Source organism: Vidua macroura, chromosome 1 (assembly GCF_024509145.1).
Source record: "Vidua macroura isolate BioBank_ID:100142 chromosome 1, ASM2450914v1, whole genome shotgun sequence".
Classification (NCBI taxonomy): domain Eukaryota; kingdom Metazoa; phylum Chordata; class Aves; order Passeriformes; family Viduidae; genus Vidua; species Vidua macroura.
The window spans coordinates 107,835,619-107,855,960 of NC_071571.1; the positions used below are offsets into that span (position 1 = coordinate 107,835,619).

Sequence of the window (20,342 nt, forward strand, 5' to 3'; positions counted from 1 at the left end):
CTTATAAAGATCAACAAAGTCAAATGCTGTGGGTTTAAGAACAGTAATGATCAATGAATACAGCTTATTGGAAAGCTGCAAGTCTTAGGAAGATATTATGGCATTTTAAAAAGCCTGCACTATATTCCTGAACTCAGTAGATCGAAGTTTAAAAATACCAAGACAAACAACTCTCCAGGATCACATCTCCCTGTCATGACCGACTAATTTCACTAGCTATGGTGGAAAATCAAGTTCACACCTCAGCCTATCCCTCTGTGCCCAAATCTATGCGCTTCCAGATTTAAAAAAGGCCTCTATTACACCTACAGAGACTATTCAAGTTCAAGTAAGGTGAAATTACAATTTCACCATATGTTTTGCCATACTCCACTCTGGAAAGCTATTTTAGTCTGGCTTGAAGCAAGATGCCAACACAATTAAGGAATACTAAATAACACTATACACCCACTGTTGTAACAATTTCCCCCTCATCCGCAAATGAATCTGGCAACTTTAATACCAGACTTTCTTAAGAAAAAAACTAAACGTTAAAAAAAAAAAGCAATGCTTGTTCCACTCTTCTAGAACTTAAGTAAGCCTAAAAGACTCGTGACTGGAGACAAAGGACTTGGAAAGGAATGAAAAAAACCCAAACCCAGACAATGGAGCCAGTGTTTGTAGCTCACTGTTAAGTAACTGGAAGACTAACAGCACCAACACAAACATCATTTTGAAACACAGTTTACTGATGACAGTAGTGTAAGAGCCTAACCCAGGGATTATAGTTACCAGAGTATAGTAAGACAAGTTTATTCCATGGCACTAGGGCATCTTCAAGAAGGAAGAAAAATACCAACTCTCCGACTCTAGGAACTAGTGAATTTGACATATATTCCCAAATTGAAATGTTTGCATTATGTTTAACACTATACAAGATATTTGTTACTGGAAAAGCCAGAAGTTCAACAAATAGCATTTGCACACCCACTAAGCACATGGTGTGAAAAATAAGTTCAGAAGCAATATTGTTCAACACTTCAGTTAGCTAGCAATAACTAAAAACAATCCAAAACCTAATTTTCTTAATATTTTGATCTTCAAATCAGCAAAGCAACAGCTTTATTGAATTTAAGCACACAGTTTGAACATTGCAAGCAGTAGCTTGTAACCAAAATGTCCCTTTTCTGAACACCCAAATACTAAGACATCCTTTTGCCAAGGCATATACCTACTCTTTCTCTAGAAGAATGCATTTTTGTCCCATTCAGTATGCAAAAGGACAGCTTACCAGCAGCATGAAATTGTATGGGTTTGTGTATTTATTTTTGTAACAGGTAAGCAGTGAACTAGCCAAATATGCTAAGCTGTTCAACCCTTTATACACCCACTCAGCACAATACATACATACCCCTTCTTGCTTTGTGAACAGGTTAAGGCACTCAGCCAGAGCCTCACATGTTTCCTGGGATACTTCAGAGACCACATCAACTTTATGCAGTAGGGGAGCAGATATTCCTGAAAGCACAAAAATATTAGTAATGTTAGAAGGACATTGTAAATGACAGGATTCTTTTAATTATTTTTTCCTCTAAGTAATACAGACATAACACTCACATGCTACAGAAAGGCTGGTGCATTGCAAGATCTGTGGGAGGGTTTTTTTTTTTTTTTTTTTGCATCCTTTCCCTAGTACTGGTATAAGAGGCACATGAATAGATTGAGTTTCTCTTTCAGCACAGTTTAGAAAGCAGAGGCAGTAAGCCATGGCAGCAAGACACTGGGAAAGGGACTAGCAACAATCTCCTTTTAACCACTTTCTAGAATGTAAAGCTTCAGGTGACAGAATTTAAATAAAAAGGATTCTGCACTGGTTTAATATAAATAGAAGTGTAAAATGTAGATATTTTTCCCCCTTCTGCCATGAATTATATAGAAGAGAAAGAGCTTACCACAGTGCTCAGTGCAGCTGTAAATTTAGGTTTGAAAAAAAATAGATTAAATTGTAACTACAAGCACACTGAACAATTAAAGGGGAAGACCTTATTTTCATGGACTCATCTTACATATAAGTAGTACAGCTTGTCATGTCACATCCTGACTTCTATGACCATTTACAGAAGGGACTGCATGTCTAGAACCAGCAGGAAATCATAACTCAATTAGCTGGTAGAAATGATTGGAGTCAATCTGTGAAGTTTTCTGATGTGCAGCAATTCCTCGGAAATCAAGTAATTTTCTCAGGAAGCATAGTTGTTGCAATTAAAATAATTGCAACATTTAGTGCCTGCAGACTCCAGGATCAGTTGACACCATTTAGCAACACAGGTGCTTCAAGCTGATGTCACACCATTGAAGATTAAGAGGTCCATCAGTGACAGTACCTGAATTTATTTTTCAAATTATACTGCTTATGCAGGACAAGATGCAGTACATTTCCACACACTAATTGTGGTCTCTGAAACCAGAGCTCACCACTGACTCAAACTGACTCTTACAGCAGCTGCTGAGAACAGCTAGTGCCTCTAGAAGGAAGGGCAGCACACTGAGTGCAGGAGACATCTTTGTTTGTAATATACAAGATGCATAAGTCTCAGAGATTCAGAATGGCATGGCAAATCTCTGGACTCAGAACAGCATGTTGAAACAGGGAGAGACTTTTAAATATCAGGTGCCAACATAGCCATTTTTATATTACTCAAACGATTTCAGGGAAAACTCCACACAGAGGGGTTTCTAACTCAGAAATTTACATTCTTCTGGAGCCGGAGGATTCAAATACTTTAAAAATACCACAACAGTGGGAGAACTAGAGCAGTTGTCTCTGTTGCAACCTACAGAAGTTGCACACGAACCCAGAAACAGTTCACTGACCTAGCAAGTTACAAACATCCCTTGGAAGGAAAACAGGAACTTATTACTGCTGTTGGCCAAGACGAGCAGTTTCTAGGAATGAGATAGTATCTGCTTTTGCTTTGCTATGGGTATTGGTTGTTTAAATTGTGTGTTTCCTTTTAAAAAATGCTCTTCTACTTTAAAAAAGAACCCCGTTGGTTCTTCAGGTCAACACTACGGAGTCAGGGAAACTGCCTCTATAGCTACCAAAGGGAATTTACCCACCTTATACAAATTTTCAAACTGGATTTTTCGTGAAAAATTCAGTTTTACTGTAATAATAATTACAAAAGCTTCACAGTAAGGCACTTATATACATTATGAAATGTCCCTTTGCCTTGTGAAATAAAAATTTGGTAAAAATTCAGTTTATGAAAAAAAGACAGGGTAACATCACAGAGTAACTTACCCCATTAGCATGTGGAGAAAAAACTGTATTTTTAGCCTCCTTTTGGAAAGGCACAGGGATGAAAGAAGAACTTTTTTCTTCTCAGAACTGGTATTCTACTACAGACTAGGGATCTGTATAGACAAACAACTTGTTCTCTAATCTGAGCTTCATAATTTTAGCCACAATATATAACTAGGACTCAGGCCCAAAGGACCAACACTTAGATGTTCTTACAGAGCTCCTCTACAACTCCTGTACATGTTTAAGGTGTTTAATTAAAAAAAAGTACAAATCTCTATCATCTTGATGTCTGTGATATATTTTAGCAGTTATACTGCAAAAATCTAGGTACATGTTAAGAATTATAACTTGAAATGAAACCTGAGAAGTTCAAATCTGGCATAAAAGTCATAGCAGAACCTGTGGAGTATGTCCCATCGTACCATGCCTCCAGTTCTCTGTATAGTTTTGTGATTTCACTGCTCTTTGTACCTGTCAAGAGACATTTATTCACTACAATAAGCTACCAACCACAGATTTTTTTTGAAAAACCTTGAAAGCAGATCCCTGTGTTACATTTTTATGATACTACTCAATAAGGACTATAGCTAGAGACAGTTTCACTGCATTTACAGCTGCTAATAAAATTTCTTTCAATCAGCATGCTTCTTAGTTGCTTCTCCAAATCTGAAATCTTAATTGTTAGCAATTACTGAAATGCTACTTTATTTGAATCCTTTTTCATGGCGAAAATTGTCCTCTATTTTCAAGCTCCTGAAAATTTGATTTTGGGGAAATAAAAGCATCCTGTTAAAAAGAAAAAATTAGTTGCTTGGTAACAAACTACATTTTAAATTAATAAGCTTTACCTTTTGTCGTATCCAAAGATTTAACCATTGCAAGGAAGTCTGAAACCTCTTTACTGAGTCTTTGTTGGCATGCTTGTGCTTTCTGAAAGAAACAAGCATAGCTAGTTCAGAAGTCCTTTGTTCTAAGGAAAGTGTATGTTTCCTTCCTTTACTATAGTGAAATTTTAACATTTGGACAGCATAAATCTTAACAAAGATTCCCAGCCCAGAGACTGATACATTAGAACTGAAACAAATTACTGAAACTACCTTCAAAGACACATAAGCAAACAGAATATTTATGAACATTTTATCACTGACCAGATTTTGTTTAATTTAATGTAGCAAATCAACTCCAGTCAAATTTGTTGTATGTGCCACTTTTGCTCTTTCCCTCTTTATTGAGCAGTCTAAAAATCTGGGAAGAGAAAGTGCTTGTTCTTTGAGAAACTTAAGGACAAAATAAGCACATTCATAGGTTAACTGATAAATGGCAAATATAGTGCCACACAGAAACCAACCCCAAGAGCCTATTTCAAGCCCATATTCAAACCTGGAGCCAGTTATCATAAAACCATAGAATGGCTTGGGTTGGAAAGGACCTTAAAGATCATCTAGTTCCAATCCCTGGCCAACCACACCTTCCACTAGCCCAGGTTACTCAGAGCCCCATCCAACCTGGCCTTGAACACTTCCAGGGATGGGGCATTGACAGCTTCTCTGGGCAAGTTGTTCTAGTGCCTCACCACCCTCTGCGTAAAGAATTTCTTCCCAGTATCTAAACAAAATCTCTCCTCTTTCCACTTATCCCATCACAACTACATCTAGTGTGTAAACACTATTACACAGCTGGCCTGTGTAAAAAGTCACTCCCCCTCTTTTTCATAAGCCACCCTTAACAATGAGAAGGCCACAGTGAGGTCTCCCTGAAGCCTTTGCCTCTCCAGCTCTCTCAGCCTGTCTTCAAAGGAGAGGTGTTCATTCATTCCTTTGTGGCCCTCCTCTGGACCTGCTCTAACATGTTCACATCTTTTTTGGGCTGAGGACCCAGAGCTGGATGCAGCACTCCAGGTGGGGGTCTCATGAAGGTAGAAGAGGGGGACAGAATTGCCTCCCTTGCCCTGCTGGCCACTCTGCTTTTGATGTGGCCCAGGATGCAGCTGGTCTTCTGGGCTTCAAGTGCACTGTTATCTATTAAATAATACCATCTTCTGAAGGTTGCTGGGGACTGCCAGTGCCAGTTATCACCCCAGCTCTGCTGTGCCATGAGCTACTTTTAAAGTTCTTGTACTAAAAGGAATGGTACAAGCTGCTTGGAGTTTAGCCACATGAAGATTTTTGCACTGCAGCATCAACTTTCCCTTAAAATAGAAGGTTTTAGCAGTACATGTATAGCAAAAAGCAAGAATCACAGGCTGAATGCTAGAATTACCAAAGACTACTCAATTCCATTGCAGGTATGAGCAGACACTACAATGCATCTGATGTGATCTGAGTTGATAAAAGATCATTTCTAAAACACTTCATTGCCTGTTCTGTAGAGGCAGAGCTCGATGTGGGTTAGCTTTGGTGACACTGAGACTGGAGGATAACGAGTACACAAGGCTCCCTCTCCTGGCTGAAACTCTCAAGCAGCTTTCTTTCTTATAGTAGTGCTGGCAAAAGTGAAATCACAGCCCTGTAGCTATGATAAACATGTCATTTTAGCCACACAGTCTGAGCAGGAATACATGACAGCAAGCAATGCAAACACAAGCACCATCTATGCATCCATGGGAGGAATCATCACTTTCAGTCAAAGGTATATTGAAGTATTTTAATCTGCAACTGCCTAGATGCATGAGCCAAGTAAGTATTCAGTACATACTTTCAGAGTGTCCTGTAGGTCTGTAACAGATACTGCATCCTCTTCATCATCACTACTCAGCTGTTCCTGTGTGCAGTAATGAGTGCTATAGGCAGAGTGGTCCTCTATTGCTTCTAGCCAGCTCTGGAAAGGAAAAAACAGAGTTAATAAACATTTCAAAGGTTATCTCCAAAACAAAGTATCATGTAAGCAGAACAACAAAATTTTCTCTTTATATAAATAAGATAGTCATTAGTAAAATGAGACATCTCAATAGGCAAGAAATAGATTGCTAGAAAATGTAACATGCATTGCAGATGAAACGCTGTGGGCAGAATACCACAGACTTAACTTATTATTAACCCTTAAGCACAAATGTAACCCACACCTCAGTCTATCCAAGAAAATCTTATTAATTAAAAGACTGTAGGGAATATATTTTGCATATTTGGGTTTCTGTTCAGACAGCAAGGTCCCTGTGACGAAGTCTGCCTTCTTATGCATGACAAACTGCACAAAACCTCGAGCACTATCATAATTAAGAGGTAGATTATTTTCTATTCATTGGATCACAGAGTGGCTGAGGCTGACAGGGACTCCTGAAGGTCATCTAGTCCAACCCCTCTGCTCAAGAAGGCCCACCTAGAGCTGGTTAGCCAGGACATCCAGATGGCTTTTGAAAATCTTCAAGTATGGAGATTCCACAGCTGCTGTGGGCCCCCTGTGACAGTGCATGATCACCCTCACACTTTTTTCTTATGCCCAGAGAGAAATCCCTGTGCTTTAGTTTATGCCATTGCCTCTGGTCCTGTCACCAGGCACCACTGGAAAGAGCCTGGCTCTGTCCCTCTTGGCAACTCTCCTCAGGCATTTACATACATAGGCAAGCTTCCCTGAGCCTCCCCTTATCCAGACTGAGCATCCCAGCTCTCTCAGCTTTTCCTAGTAAAAGTGATGCTCTGATCCCTTCAATCACCTCCTTGGCCCTTTGTTAGGTTCTCTTTAGTATGTTTGTATCTCTCTTGTTAGGAGAAGCCCAAAACTGGACACAGCACTCCAGTTGCCTCCACCCCAACTCCATCTCTAGCAGAAGTACAACAGTGAATATACTACAAATAGCCCTAAAAAATGTTTCTCTTGTTTCAGAGCCACCTTTTGAGAAAATACAATTTATTAGGTCATCTGGGAGTATGGTTAAGAGTAGACTGTACCATTAAGCATTCTTTTATTTGGGATAATGAACTATGAAAGTGCAACAGAAAGAGGTTGCAATAGAATTTTACCACATGGAGAAGTGAATGAAAAACAGGAAGTTAGATAACAGGGCATAATACAGGCACAGAGCTGGAAAACAAGGCAGCACTTATTTTAAAGAAGAGATAATTACAATGGGCCAAGTTTTTGCTGTTTAATCTATAACCATGCTAAAAGATTTAATATCTGCACTTATGCTACCAAGTCCTGATGATCAAAATATGAAGTACGTTGCTACTAGTGCATCCATAGCAAGTAGTATGCAAATTCTTCATTACAGAAGTTACTGTATTTAAATGCCTTTGATAGAGTCATTACCTCTCTAGTTTGAGAAGGAAGGCTATTTTTAGGAATCTTGAAACGATGAACAGTATCATCAAAACATCTGACAGAAAAGAAGCAACTGTCTGTTGATTTTACCTAGAGCAAAGTGGAGAAAAAACAAAATTAGTATAATGAATCAGTCAGAAAAAAATGAAATGTAAGCAAAATATAAAATTATGTTTAACTCAGAAGTTTTTGCCTCAGTTTTGATCCAAGTAATTGTAATTTATAAAAACCTTAGTCAGAACAGTTTTCCAAAGTGTGTCATTACGTTATTAATAGCAATGTAGAGGTTCTTATGGTTTGTATTTATTTGCACCACTTGATTCAGGCAAAACCTCAGCAATGGTTCAAGATTGCCAATATTAAGGAATTTGTGGATACTGAAAAGCAAGTCACTTTTCCATACAATATGAGTTTATATATAAGTGCAGTTTAACAGAACTTGTGGTGCCAAACTACGATAGGGCAGTTATAGAAATATGAAAATTACCTTAAATGCATTTTTTTTAAACACTTCATCTTCCTGGGCATTATAAATGACACCTGGCCTTTGTTTTCTCTGTTCACCCCTTCCAAAACAGATTGCTACAGGCATAACTGAAATCAGGGAGTTTTTCCAAATGTCACCTTCAAAATTGATTAGTCTTTCAACTGAGATCAGCTTAAGTTATGCAATTGGTCACAAGCAGCCAGGGACAGCTAAGGAGGAAGTGGAACTTTGGCTATTCCAGATCACATGCTTCAAACTGACCCGGCCTGCTTTCAGGATACCTTGTGTTTAAATCTTCAACGCCTTAGAAAGCAGTGAGGGAGCTTTATGGCCACTTTACATAAAAGAATACTTTGCTGGACAGGAACAAGCATTTCTTTCAACAGCACAAGCTTTCTCCCTATTTTATAACAAAGATCGGGTTACCAATCCAGCGTAAGTTTTCATTAGCCAGGAATGGAATACAATGGAACATACAAAAACAACTCAGTAATTACAACACATTCCTACCGTGCACACAGCTTGTGTTAGATGCTTGCACCCCTGACGATGATCATTATTCACTGCATCAGCTCTTTGAAAGAAGAAGAGATTTAGTGAAGATAGGAATTATTTAAACTGCTTTTCAGAAATTTAAACACAGAACTTACTGTCTCCGATACCAGGAAAGCACTCCATGTTCTAGAACTATCCAGTAGAGTTTCCAACCAAAAAATCGTGAGCTCTAAAAGGAAAAAAAAAAAAGGCTAGGTAAGCTTAACAGAATACTTTTAGTACAGAGAGCTCAGTGTGCAGCTGCAGTGTGAGCTGCAGAACTGAACTCCTATGACCACAGAACTCCTGAGCTCCTACCACCACTCTGCGTGGTAGGAGCCTGAGGCAAGGACCATGAAGCGGCAATGAGCCTTTGCTTAGCTAAGGGCACAGGGACTTTGTGGTGTCAGGAGGTGAGGACTCAGCAGGAAGACTCCAGACTTTCATGCACTTAGATTGCAAGGGCAGAAAAACCCAGGGGTTCCTTCGTTTGGGTATCTCCTCAGAGGCACCAGCTCAAGGTGCTATTTTGTTATTGCACAATGATTAAAGTAAGGACCAAGACATCTGAGACTCAGCTATGGGAAACCAAGGGTCAAGCTGGTAAGGAAACCTTGTCTGACTGAATGTGGTGAGTTCAGGGAGCCAAGCTGGGCACCTGTCAACTCATTGGAGCCACCAACTGCAAAGGGGCTTTGGTCCCAGCAGTTAAGAGTCTCCAAAGAAGTGTGATGGACAGAGTGACTCCTGCATGGTCAGGCCGAGAAGCTTCCTTAACACTTAAAACCAGTAAACACTACAAAAACCTTTTAGGTTCTGCATATCCTGACGATCGCAGCAACCTGAGAGTGTTTTACAAGTGCAGCACTACTCTTGTTTTTGGAACCACCTAAAGATAAAAGTTGAGCCTGCTATTCAGTAAGAACTGAAATATTAAAATGCTGCATTTCTTACTATTACAAAAATTGTTGGTCACCACACAATTCCATTTTATAAAATCAAATGAGAAACAAAACACATTGACATCTCCAACTACAACATTTTATCTTTCTCAAGCTTTAGTTCTTTTTCTCAAGCTTTTAGTTTTTTTTTAAGAGCAGTTCCTTATATTACAATTGTGATATAGGAAAATTTACACTGAAGAAAACTTTAAAGATTTCATTAAGCAACATAATTAAACATTCATGTAGACCTTAGACTCACTTGAGCAACACAGCAAAATGAGCTTTAAACTCTTTGAATGCCATCTTCCCACTACGTTTTAAAATTTTCAGAAGAGGATGGCAAAATATTAGTCACAGTTTCTTAAAGACAATGTATCAGTCACAGATTATCAAAGTAATCTATTAAGGAAAGAAAAAGCATTTTGCCCACACGCAAGGAAAAAAGCCTTATTACAGTGCAGCTTTGCCACAAAAATTACCAAGAAATAAAGATTTTAATGACTGAGGTTAAGATCAGGGTACCATGAATCTAGTAGCTGCTCCACTCAGCCAGCCCATCTACACATATTAGATAAAATTACTATTAAGTACTACTTAAATATTAATTTATTCACCAGTTATCACTGAAATATAGAAAAAGGACATATTGACATAGTTCAAAATCTTACAAGCTATTTCAGAAAAGGAAATAAGTCATACCTTCCATAAGAGACCTTCATATCTTCTCAGGGGTTTGTTGATAACCTGCACAGAAATTAAAGCTCATATAGGAATAGCTTCAACTAGACAGCATTGGCATTTTAAATTGATACAAAAAGTTCCTACCTTTCCAGTTTTACCTGCCAGTATCAGTTTCATTTCTGCACCTTGGGCTAGATCAAGGGGTGTCTGATCTGTTTAGTAACAAGAAAAGGCATGAGAATTTGATGCAAATAAACTTAGATGTACTTTAAAATAATTTGACACTTATTACCCATCAGTTTGGCCTTCAAGCATCTACACTTACTTGGAACTGGGGAACGTCAACTCCTCAGGAGCAGAAGACTAAAAAAGGTATTGAACTTTAAGGCACTGCACTGCTTGTCAGAGTTCTACTAACCACAAAGAGCCCTTTGCCCTTACTGATTTAAATTTGTTTTTAGCTTCCAGCTACAAAAAACAGTTTATGACACTCACAAATACCAAGACAAGAGGCATCTTTAAACAGAGGACAAGAACATAGTTTGCATAACATCTGCATCAAGTTTTCCTCTTTTTGGTTTCATTAGAAGTCTTCTTCTGAGGAGTCACTTGGTCTCGGGCACATTTTCAATCTCGGTTTTTTTTTTTTTACCTGTGTTCAATATTTAGCATCAAGAAAACAAAACCCAGGCACATTTTACTGTTAAGACAGTCAGTAAATTTTCCAGAAACGGATAAGCTTGGAAAATAAAAGCACATACAATAAGTATTTTGCTACAGTTCTCCAGCCTCTTGCAATTTAGTCACTGTTGGCCTTCCTTTATTAGTGACACAAAGCTTGTAAAGCACTGTAAGATTTTCCCTGAACACTGCGTAATAAGCAACACAGCTTACAGAATATGTTGAATTTGTGTCTCCACTTAACATTTAACATACTTTTCATCTGGTACTCACCATTTTTATTTTTTATTTTAGGATCTGCTCCATTTTTTAGAAGTTTCAATGCACAGTGCTTATGAGCACGGTATGCTGCACAGTGCAAGGGTGTGTTCCCCATCTGATCTGTACAGTTGATATCAGGTGGCTTGCGCTTGTTTAACTGGGAAAAAACAAAGTTCTGCTTACTTATCAGTTTTCCCCCCTCTCCAGATGCCATATTTTGTCCTTTGAAAATCAGTTGTTCCTAACTAGGATGCTTGAGTATAGATCTGGCAACAAAGAGGGCATTTAGCAAGTGTTATGACAAGGGCAAGGACTGCGACAATCAAACAAGACATTCAGCTAGAGTAAGGAACTTCAGTGTTTTGCTTGCTATACTCCTTCCACCTCTGCTGCACAATACGGACACATTTTTCTGCTCAACTGCACAGTGCCAGGGAAAGTTGCCCAGTATTGCAGTTCAGTCATTTATATGCTAGAATGGCTCTGCCCAGTTCTACTGTCAAAAATCTGCTGTTCTTTATAGAAGACTCCCAGGCACAGTGCAGAAGTTAGCACAGGCCAGTGCTAAATCCAGAAAAAAATTGTGTAGCCACCCTGTTTCAGAGAGAAAGAACTCTGTAGTGAAGGGTAGCAGACCTGCCAGTCTCAGTGCCAGATATCCTAGGCTATTTAGAACTCCTAGTATAGGCAATCTGTTACACAAATAGTTTTGCTGCATTCTTAAGTCTATTAAGATAAAAGTAGCTATGTAACAAAGGGAAAAAAAACCAAAACCAAACTGAGTTTTGCTTGTACACAATATAAATGTTTTGAAAAACTGACCCCTTCAAAGAGAAGGGTCATGAAGCATGACACTGCTAACTATCCTAAAACACCACTCCACTACTCAAATATGTGGTTGCCGGATGTGTCCATGGGGGTTGGACTGAATGATCTGTAGAGGTCCCTTCCAGCCCAAACCATTTCATGCACTACCAGCCATTTAAGCTCACAAGTCAGATGGGAGTGCCTTAATAGAAAGGCTAAGTTACTGATAAGCAGCCTTAGGAGACCAGAGTCACAAATGCACGATAACAATTTTTGCGAAACTCAGTTTAAGTATTCACATTAGGCATATGCTATCCTAGACAAAATTACAAAATAATAACAAAATTCCCATGGCCATAATTTAACATCAACAGCAATCACTTTATATGTACCTCAGAAGTAGTCCTATAAGGGATAAACTACTATAGCTGTTGTTTACAGATCAACTGGTAAGAGAACAAAAGCCAAAAAGAGGGAGTTTGTGGAAGTATACCCTCATTAACACTGTAGTCAAATACTTGCATTCCTGAGGATTCCTAAGCTTTAGCTCTTTCCAACCAGCTGTTTTACATTTACTTCCTCTTCTGACTTCTTGCCTCCATACCTTTTAAGCCACATGCCTGTGCTTTCAGCACCTTATGCCATGTTACAAGGGAGTATTTGGAAGAAAGCTTCATGCATCAATTAATTGAGATAAAAATCTCTGCAGTCACCTCAGGCAATGTACAGTACATTTTTGGGAACTCACAGGAAGAACACACTGGCTTTGCCTCAAGTAGACTAAGGAGCCTGGGTTAAGATTCAGCTACTGAAGATCTAACTTCTAGTAAATAACATGTTCTGGTGTTAGATGTCACAGTAAAAGCACATATAAGCAGCTAAAGTTTCATGAGTATAATAGTCTGCTAATAAAAAATTTTAAGTAGGAACAGAAATGCTTGAACAATCAGTAGGTAAAGTATGGTGAATTCTGGAGCTAAAGGACAGTTCTGAAGAGCTACACAAATTCTGCACAGAGGTATTAACCTAAGGGTAGGAAAGTCAAAGGGGTTTACACCATAGAGCTGTAAGTGTATTCCAAGGAATGTCTGTTAAGAATTGACTTAAAACTAACTCTGGGTCAAAAACATGACAATACTTTGAAAAGTTTTAGAAGACAATATATAGCTGTCTTCACATATACGGAGCTATAGCAAATATTTAAAAAAAAAATAAATATATATATATATATTTGCTATAGCAAATATTAAAAAGATAACAAAATCACTTAGAAATTACTATGTTCACAGGGAGAATTACATGCTCATGTATAGTTCCATGCCACATGACAGAAAGTAGAGCTTTTTAATGACAGATTTCTAGAAGGAGGCACTTTTTTTCTGATTCTTTTTCACAACAGATTGAGGATTAGTCAGCAGACATGTAACAAGTATTAAAATTATCAGAATCAAGAACAGATCACTTATGTCAGTGTATTAATTACAATTAGTACAATTGTGCAGTGTATTAATGCACTATTTTTCCACCTCTTAGGTGCTATGTACAGCTCTGGTTCTCTCTCCATTTCAAAGAGGACATCACAAAAGCTCCATATATGAATTACAAGGATGACCAAAGATTTAACAAGAGTTTCCATGCAAAGAGTTAGAAAGACATGGTCTTTTCAGGCTATAAGAAAAAAATTTAGAGAGGGGAAGTAAATTGTGAACAGGTGTTCACTTCTGGCTTCCTGGCAGAATAATAAAGAACATCAAATATCTCAATACACAAATCTCGCATTTGTGAATTTTGATGCCTGAAAAGGCATTATTCAAGGTACTAAGTAGGTAAAAAACATTCCATACTGCATGTACCATGTAAAATGTAAACACCATTCCATACTTCCAAGGATACTCGTCAGGACTCTGAAAAGCATGAGTTCAAGCACTGGGACTCTGCCTCAAAACCCAGCTGGATTTGGTCCTGAGCAACCTGCTCTAGCTCATTCTGCTCTGCAAACAGGAGCTGGACTGTATCACATTCAGAGGCACCGTCCAGTCTTTCTGTGATCTGCTTCTGCCACAGCCTTACCATGCCAGCACACTGTTCATCTGGGATTACTATGAGTGTGCACACACACAAATACACAGTTTTCAATTTCTGCTCAGCACGAAACAGTGCTGTGCAGACTGTCAATTAAAAACTACGATGGATGCTAACAAGAAAGAGCTTACTTTCAAGATTAAAGACAGGCCACACTGTGGTGAAAATCTAGATATCCATGACATTAAGGTATCCACAATAATATACTAAGCTTATCTAGGCAGACCATGAACCATTACACTGCTGTTTACAACTAACTAGCTAATTCTTTCTAAATTATTTAAAAACACTAAAGAAGTTGAGAACCATTCGTTTTGCAACCTCCAACAAAGAGGAAAATCCTTGAGGGTTCAGCACCTTACCAATATAACATGGGGCATAGAACTAATATTACAAAGTCACAGCCTATGAAACGCAAAGCACAAAGTCATATTTTGTTACATTAGCATTATGGATTGAATCACTTGACTTGAATTCTTACCAAGGCAGTCAGTTTCCCTGTTTCCCCTTCTCTTGCTGCTCCTAAGAGGAGTTCTTCCAGTTTCCTTTCTTGTGTCCTTTCCACTGCTATTAAAAAAAATAATTAAAAAAAAGTAAGGTCAGTCTCAGTAAAGTACAAAGTACAGCATTAAAAAAGTATAGCAAAACAAGCCTAGAGAAGTAAGACTTTCCAGTATTATTTATTTAGGACAGGTATAAATAGAATATTTACTCAGAAAAGTCCATGTCAGAGCAAAAATATGTCCAAAGCACATAGAATTTGGTAAGATGTGCAAGCTTGTATACACATGCACATATATATTATTATTATTATTTCAACACTTAAAACCAAGCCCACTCCCTGCATAAGGGAAAATGGGAACTATGCAACACCCTCATCTCAGATTTTCCCTATGTTCTTTTCAGCTTCTCTTCTACTCTTCTTATCAACCCACCAAAATTTTATTCTTCTCTAATGATTCAGCAGATGAGCAGTGGAAACAAGTTATTTGTGCATTTGCATGTAGAATCAGAAGAGAGATCACTTCTCATATGCAGTCTGTGGTAGTGGACACAGAGCTCCATCAGTATTTAAGAGTATTACATAGTAATACCAGGAAGCAACGGTTTTTGAACTCTCTGAAACTAGAATCAGTGAACTAGATTAGTATTTGGACATCATCTGCCTCATCTCTGACACCTGTGAGGCCATGAAGGAAACAAGGGGAAGGATTTTTAATTTTTATGCCTTTTGACACAATGTCAAAGACTGGAAGGTCACCTTTGCAAACTGTTTGGAATTTTGCTCTCTAATGATTCGGTTGACACAAAGCCACTTACTGTTCTTGACTTGAGTTTTGTCTCTTTCAGTGAGCCAAGGCTTTGACTGCCCATGTACCATTCAAATCTGTAGCAAGGACTACCCCAGCAGGACTGAAATAGTAAACTGAATAATGCTATTTGTATTCATAATACTTAACTCTCGAGTCACAAAAAAACTTCACTTGTCAATACTGCATACAAGAACCAAAAACTATGACTGTTTTCTTTCTAATAACCAAATTTAAAAAGAAAATTGAACTGAGCTTCTGCAACTTGCAGGAAAAAAAGCAGCTTTTAGAATGCACACATGTTTAAAAATCCCCCAAAACAAACCTTGACCTATTACAGTTACCTTCCAACATATTCCTTATGTCTTTGTCGTAAGTAACTTCTTTTGCAGTCTCTCCACTGCCATTAATAATAGACGGATCAGCATTATGCTGCAAAAGTAACATCACCACCTCCTGAAAAACAGTTTGAAAAGCACTGCTTATCTGTCTGTGTAACTGCAAGGCCACAATCAGGCTTTCCAGCTATTGACTCCCTGTAAGATGAGCTTTGTAACCAATGGCTTCTCACCACTGCTGGTTTCTTGTGAAAACAGGAAGGGATGTTTTAGAGAGATTGAAGGGTGAGACTGACTGCAACATTTTCTCTCCCATCAGTCAGGCTGAAGAAATGAACAGGATGTAAAGCTGAACAGACTAGCCCTGAAAAGCTGGTGTACCAGGTGTGAATGCTGACTTGGACAGATAAAAATTGCACAACTGGCTCTTTTGACAAAACAGTAAGTAGTCACTCCTTCTGAAGGGCCAAGATGTTCTCCATAGATAACATCTGTTGGAATCATTAGAATCATTGGAATGATTGTAGCAATTGGGAGTTGGGGAGGGGGAATCAAACTAGTGTCACATTACACAGGCCTATAAAAAGCTTTTCAGTTCTAATTAACTATGAAGAAACAGCACTTCCAGACACCAAATGGGCCTGTGTGTCCTAATTTAAGAGATTTCTTTCCCCTCCAGAAGTTACTAAGATTAAAACAATGTGGTTTCTCTCTGTGGTTTTTTTTTTTTTTTGGACAGTTATGCAAGCTAGGCAATGTGCCTAATCCTTCTGAACAAGCTGTACAAAAACAGACAATAAGTCATTTTTAGACCCTGTAAAAAAATCTTTTTTGAAGAGATCATATTGCTAGCACTTTCTTAATAATTCTACAAGTGAGGCTTAAAAAAGCCATCATACTTTACCTTACGCCCTGTGAAAGCTGCACGATGGAGCGGAGTGTCCCCCATGTCATTCAGCACATTCACATCTGCACCTGCCTAAACAGCAAGACCAAAAGACATCTGAATATCCTTCCAAAAAAGAATTACATGGCTATTCCCTCTGCTTAGGGGGGGAAGGGGAGACAGGACACTAATGTAAAACTCATGGCAAATCAGATCAGAACTGTAATACAGTTATCCTGGAAACAAGGATAAAGTATGTATCTAATGATTCATAGCCAACATTCTCTCAATTGCTTCAAAAACGAAAAGCCCCCAGGCTTATCTTTTCCAGGCATATCTCACACTTTTAAGAAGAGGGTACATGGAAAGTGAGTTTAATGCAAGGGGTGGGGGCTGTTATTGTCTTGGTTTTTGTTTGGCTTAGGTTGTTTGGGGTTTTGTACGTCTTCCTGTTAAATCTCCCTTCCTTCTGTCACACGCTTTCTCCATCACATGCCTTTTATCTGAAAGGAGGAGTGTTTGCCACACTTTTCCAAGAAACCAAGAAATCCTATCCTTCTTTCATTAAGTATTTCTTCTACGCCATTCTACCTAACCTCTCAAAGGGTCAAAGAGAGGGCAGGGCACACTTAACTTCATCACATATGTTTAGATCACACAATTTAGCTTGTGGCAGATTGTTGCTTGTAGCTAATTAGGCAGATTATTGCTGCCTACCTCAAGTTAACTGATGAACCTTACTAGTTCCAGAGCTCTGTTTCTGATAATGCCTCCTTCACTTGCTCTCTGCACATAGACACACTTATACATATCTAGCTTTCAGAAGTGCACAGCCTCACTTATTTCTCACCTTGTTCTTTAAATAACACCTTTTCAAGAGCCCTATCAAAAGAACTAAAAGTACAAAGTCCTTTTATACTCTATACTCTTCCAACTCTTGAAGTTGGAACTCTTGAACTTGAAGCTTGATAAATGCATTAAGTGATAAAACTTTACCTTTTGCTTTAAGTAGCCCACTTGAATTGAAAATGACTTTATTTACTGAGCAAGTGTGTAAGCTAGAGAAGAATTTCTCAAAGAAATCTCAAATTTGTTTCCCTCTTTAAAGTCTGGATTATGCTGGCAACTTTTATTCTTAACGAAAATCAAGTTTAGATTAGCTTTGCACTTGAGCCTGTTTATCACACTCCTGCCATCTAGCAAAATCTTTCAAATATGAAAGAGGGTCTAATATAGTTAAGGTTGGTTGAAGCTACCCTGACAGCAAAGCCAACAACAAAAAAAATCAGTTAGAAACCACAGTCACTGCACTTGCAGTTGTTATGCAAATACAGTTATACACATCAGTTATACACATCAGTTATGATAACAGAAGTCCACAGTTTCAAAATTCATCACACAGTTCATTATTTCAAATACATTAGAAAGAAATAATGTTACAGATAGCTACACTCCAAGAGAAAACCAGCTAAGTACCAATAATTCTAAAAACTGCTCAGAGTAAGGGCTGTATTGCTACTGTATAGACTTCCACCATCAGTATTTTGGGTCCTTCTAAACCAGGCCTATCTTAATGTTACAACAATCAGTTATGCCTATGTTACATGCAGATAAACTGTATGAGTGCCTCTGCCTCTCTGCAAAGCCTCTTTTCTTCTATCACAAAAACCTGAACAAACACTAACTGCTTCTAGCCTTACACAGAGAGGAAAACAGATCTATACCTTCAGCAAATCCTCTACCACAACAGCATGTCCAAAGTAGCAAGCAAGGTGAAGAGGTGTCCAACCCATATTAGACTTACTTCTGCCTGAAAGACAAAACAGGTAAATCAAGTTTTGATCACACAGTACAAAAGAGATATTGTCGTGTGCTTGGAGGTTGTCACAGATGACCATTCTTCACAGCAGAGGAACAAGGAGGCTGGAAGCACCAATACTACTCATATTATTTAAATTACTAAATCAGGAGGCAGTTTGAGAAAGCTGGATTCAAATCTAAAAACAAAAATCAAAACAAAACACCAAAACAAACTAACAAACCCAACAAAAATCAACCCCCAAAAACCCAAACAAAAAATCCCCACAACCTTCTGAAAGGGAAAAGTCATGTCGCCTGACTGAGAATAAAACTTTTCTTTGCATGTAACACCTTTCAATACTAGCAAGAAACTTCAGCTACTTTCATTCTTCATTCACTATGAAAATAGCACATGCAAGACCATTTTTCTCTTGTTTATCAAAGAACTCTTTGGTTTACACAATTTTATTTTCTTCACACAAATGACAGGTACAACAATCCACCTTTCAAACAAAGCATTCAAAATAAAGTAGGTGGAATGACCTAATGTTGATGCTTTTTGCCATCAGTTTTTTTGTTGCCTTGTGCTTTACTCAGTTTTAATAAAGAGAACCTCACTAAGTAATGTGCTTTGAAAGCTTTATGCTATGCACAGTAGAACTCAAATATCATCTACAGCTCTAAGCTGCACAATGATTAAGCACAGACAAGAAGCAGGCACAGAAATGACCATGTAAAGGAAACTGATTTATGCTTTAAAGAGCATTTAAACATGGACCTGGAGGATTAGCTGTATGAAATTCAACAACTGTCCTACAATAATTTCTTTAAAAGCAAGATATAAAAGCATTAGAGGTTACTAAAGTTAACAACTCACTTTACTTTCCAACTGCAACACTCAACTGTATTAAGCAAAAGTAACCTGTGATTTGTTTGTACTGAGCAACACACCCACAGCATTACAGTGTCACCTAAAAGCTATCATTTTGTACTTGGAAGAAAAATGAAAATAAGGCAGTAGAAATTGTTTTGAAATCACTGCCACCATTAAGTTTTCCCCTGTCATATAAGCTCAAGTACTGAGGCATGAAACATGAACAACATAAATTTGCCCTGAGGAAACAAGCCACAAGCACAAGGAAAATAAACTGTTCGTCTTGAAAGTTCATCATCTTTTCTGCTCTCATATTAAAAATTAACATTAGAATGTGGTTCAGAGCTGAAATACTTTCCCATTTCTTGTAACTGTTTCCAGCTAACATTCCTGCCTTTCATTGACAATTTCTTTTGCAATTTGATTATCTTTCTTCTCAACTCCTGTTGTTTCCAACCCCAGATTTAGATCTTTCCCTCATTAGAGTCTGGCCTACAACAGAGCTCCTACCCTATGTCACTGATGGGCCAAAGTATCACAGAAGATAAATACTGTGTGGACCACTAACTCTGGGGCTAGTTATGTTGGATAACATAATGGAGTAATGTTCATTCAAAGAACACAAAAGAGATCTGAGTTGCACTGAATTCATACAATTGGCCCAAAACATTCATTAGTTAACAGCACTGGCAAGACAGTGATGCTGCCAAGGAATTCAGTCATGAAAACAATAACCACGAATCTGTCCAGATTTATAGTTCTTACTGAATAAAGTAAGAACAGGCCCTTGTTCTGCATCCACTCTGAATGTTTGCATTTCTGATGTTAGCTGACCATTTATTTCTCGAGCTTTTGAGCTGTTACTTCTCTTCAAAGTGACCACAAGTGTTTGTACTTTATTATTACTTTAAACCGTAACACCATTACACTAGGGACAATGTAAGGATAGGAAAGGAGAAATAATGCAATTCCAACAAAAAACATAATTCCTCTCCCTCTTATACACAGCTCTTTGGTTTAATGCCGGTTAACTTTAACACTCAAGTGTTACCATTTGTTTAGAGAATGGAGACAAGGTAGGCAGCCATTTTCCAGCTGTGGGCTGCTAGGCCAC

The 20,342-nt window shown here is 38.2% G+C and overlaps 1 protein-coding gene across 4 annotated transcripts in view; it reads right to left on the reverse strand.

The window, feature by feature from the left end:
• The window catches only part of OSBPL1A (oxysterol binding protein like 1A), a 76,692-nt gene that overhangs the window by 47,613 nt on the left and 8,737 nt on the right, over nucleotides 1-20,342 (reverse strand). For all 4 annotated transcript variants that reach the window (XM_053975139.1, XM_053975155.1, XM_053975149.1 and 1 more), the window contains exons 4-16: nucleotides 18,279-18,364; nucleotides 16,573-16,647; nucleotides 15,675-15,786; nucleotides 14,502-14,587; nucleotides 11,144-11,288; nucleotides 10,334-10,401; nucleotides 10,208-10,252; nucleotides 8,681-8,754; nucleotides 8,541-8,604; nucleotides 7,532-7,633; nucleotides 5,981-6,103; nucleotides 4,135-4,216; nucleotides 1,391-1,497 (exon numbers count right to left, since the gene is read on the reverse strand). In XM_053975139.1, coding sequence (XP_053831114.1) covers nucleotides 1,391-1,497; nucleotides 4,135-4,216; nucleotides 5,981-6,103; nucleotides 7,532-7,633; nucleotides 8,541-8,604; nucleotides 8,681-8,754; nucleotides 10,208-10,252; nucleotides 10,334-10,401; nucleotides 11,144-11,288; nucleotides 14,502-14,587; nucleotides 15,675-15,786; nucleotides 16,573-16,647; nucleotides 18,279-18,364 — 1,169 coding nt within the window. The remainder of the gene's footprint in view (nucleotides 1-1,390; nucleotides 1,498-4,134; nucleotides 4,217-5,980; nucleotides 6,104-7,531; nucleotides 7,634-8,540; nucleotides 8,605-8,680; nucleotides 8,755-10,207; nucleotides 10,253-10,333; nucleotides 10,402-11,143; nucleotides 11,289-14,501; nucleotides 14,588-15,674; nucleotides 15,787-16,572; nucleotides 16,648-18,278; nucleotides 18,365-20,342) is intronic.